Source organism: Crocodylus porosus, unplaced genomic scaffold (genome assembly GCF_001723895.1).
Source record: "Crocodylus porosus isolate Cpor-Errol unplaced genomic scaffold, CroPor_comp1, whole genome shotgun sequence".
Lineage (NCBI taxonomy): Eukaryota > Metazoa > Chordata > Crocodylia > Crocodylidae > Crocodylus > Crocodylus porosus.
In genome coordinates, this window is record NW_017728915.1 from 7,303,669 (window position 1) to 7,306,337 (window position 2,669).

The window sequence follows — 2,669 nt, forward strand, 5'->3', positions numbered from 1 at the left end:
GTGCCCACATCCCCCCACATCTTAGTGTCATCAGCAAATTTGAACAGGGTGCTTTTTACTCCCTCATCCAAGTCACTGATGAAGATGTTGAACAGTGCGGGCCCGAGGACTGAGCCCTGGGGGACCCTGCTGCCCACATCCCTCCAAGTCAGAAATAACCCATCCACCACCACACTCTGGGTGCAGACTCCAGCCAGTTGGTGACCCATTTGGTTGTGTAGGTGTTGACACCACAGTCCCCCAGTTTTTTAATGAGAACAGGGTGAGAGACAGTGTCGAAGGCCTTCCAAAGTCCAGAAAGACTATGTCTACTGCTACCCCTGCATCTAAGCATTTGGTGACCTGGTCATAGAAGACCACCAGGTTGGTCTGACAGGACCTGCTTCTAATGAACCCGTGTTGGTTGCCCCCAAGCATAATCTCCCCTTGTGGACATGTGCCAAGATAATTCTCTCAGAAAGCTTATCCAGGATTGATGGTAAGCTCAGCATCAGGGTGTATCCCTTGCTGTCAATGGAGCAATGCTGATTTACAACAACACAAGCAGCAAGGATTTCTTAGGATGATATTTTAACTTCTTGCATAATTTCTGGACCATCATGGCTACAACACCACTCTTACACTACTAATTTCCAACAACTAAGGATATGAACTATGAAATTCCAATATTAAAATATGACTTACCTTCAGCCAAAGATAATCTTCTGTTTTATCAGCAACTTCACTCTGGTTATCAGTGATGTCACACCGGCCTATGATACAATAAACAGCTCTTTTGTAAGGGTCAGTATTGTTCCTCAGGGCTCGTCTGTAATGGAGGCGAAGCTTATTTTCAGTGGCAGGGGATAATCTAAAAAAAATAAAACCAGACAATTAGACTAGGCACTCAGGAAAACTGACAATTTCCAACTTCCCCACTAGAAATCTAGAAACACAAAGACATCCCTTTCACCTGCTATTCACAATTACAAAGAATACTAAGTACTGTTAATACTAAAGACATACAAAAGGCTTTTTTCCTAAACAAAATGCTTAAAATATTTTAAAAAACTTTACTAAAATGTAAAATGAGAGTTGTTTAAAAAAAAAAAGCATGAACACTAAATTAAGTGGGTATCAGAGGGGTGAGCCCAATTTTATACAATCTCACTCACTCCAGCAATTCTTAGCCCAGGATAAGAAAAAGGAACACTTGGGTCACAACAAGTTTACTAAAGCGAGTCAAGTTCTATAATATGGAGCCCCGTATGAGAAAAACTGTTTAAACTTTAGCATTAATGTTTAGTACTATGTTCTTTAACATTATACTTTGCTTACAGGGAAGCTTAAGGAATCAAATAAAAAATAAAATGTTCTTCTAGACCCATAATAAGATCTTATTTGTCAACTCTGGAGACAAACTACATTTTTATGGATGAAATAAAAACAAAATGAATCAATTATACTGTCTATTTTTAAAATGTTGGTAATGGAAACCACGACAAAATTGTCATCGTGGTTTCTGGAACAGTACTGCTATAATGTGCGCCGTCTTGGATTTTGAGAACCAAATCAATCCATAAGAGTATGAATAAATCTACCTTAGACAAAGCAAAACAAAACAAAACAAAACACTTGACTAGTAGCACTCACAGCATTTTTCATAGTTATTCAGAACCTGATCCCACAAAAATATGGGCATTTATTCTGCTCAAGTGTGCCTGTGTGATTGGTGTCTTAACTGGTATTACCAAGAACAACACAGGGTAAAGTGATACATTAAATGGTTTAAATCATAACACTGATCTATACCCGGTTTCTTATTGTCCCTCAACAACCCAGATCCTGAAACCATCTCAGCATGTGCCACCTCTACCTGTTCACCCTGCTTCCTGAGAACAGCTGCTTCATACAATTCCCAAGCAAGTCAAGCTCTCAGTCACCTGAATCCTTTTATATAACAATTGGTTTTGTTGCAAGTGCTACCCATGTTGAAAGTTAGTGAGGAGTGCATCCTAAAAGGATTTTAAAATGAAGCATGCAACAGGGTAACAAAAAATAGGATTTACAACTGCGTATCAGATCAGTTCTGTAAAGTCCAATATCCCACCATCCTAGAAAGTGGATCACCTGCTAAAAAAATGAAGCTAACACTGGTATATTAGTTTTGAAGTGTAAATCCCTGCATATTTTCAAACAATTCTCTCTCTTTGGAGGTTTCTAGATTTCAAAGCCACAAGTTTAAAATGTACACAGTCTTCTTATGTACAGCAAAAGCTGTGTTAACCGGCACTTTATTAGCCAGAAAACTCCACTAACTGGCATCCAAGGGATGCGGCAAAAGTGAAACCCGAAGTACCACTTCTGGGGGACTTACAGTTTCACCGAGCTGAGTTTTTCTTTGCCACTTCTTTGGCACACAGCCCAGGGCAAAGCAGCCTGCACGGGGCCCCCCCTCTCTGTCCCCCAGCACACTGATGCCAGGGAATGCACCAGACAGTGCACATTTGATTAACCAGCATATTTGATTAACTGGCATCCCCCATTCCCAGGGGAAGCCGGATAACAGAGATTTTACTGTACAAATTAAATGCATGGAGCCACTAGTAAGAAGCAGGGATCCTCGTTTTCCCTGATAAAAAAATTCCAAATTCTCTGATTAAAAACCCAAAATCTGTGATTAAAATGAA

At 40.1% G+C, this 2,669-nt stretch overlaps 1 protein-coding gene across 2 annotated transcripts in view; it reads right to left on the bottom strand.

Moving 5' to 3' along the window:
* The window catches only part of NUP93 (nucleoporin 93), a 151,990-nt gene that overhangs the window by 21,607 nt on the left and 127,714 nt on the right, over nt 1–2,669 (bottom strand). For both annotated transcript variants that reach the window (XM_019535628.1, XM_019535629.1), the window contains exon 11: nt 685–850. In XM_019535628.1, the coding sequence (XP_019391173.1) occupies nt 685–850 (166 nt within the window). The remainder of the gene's footprint in view (nt 1–684; nt 851–2,669) is intronic.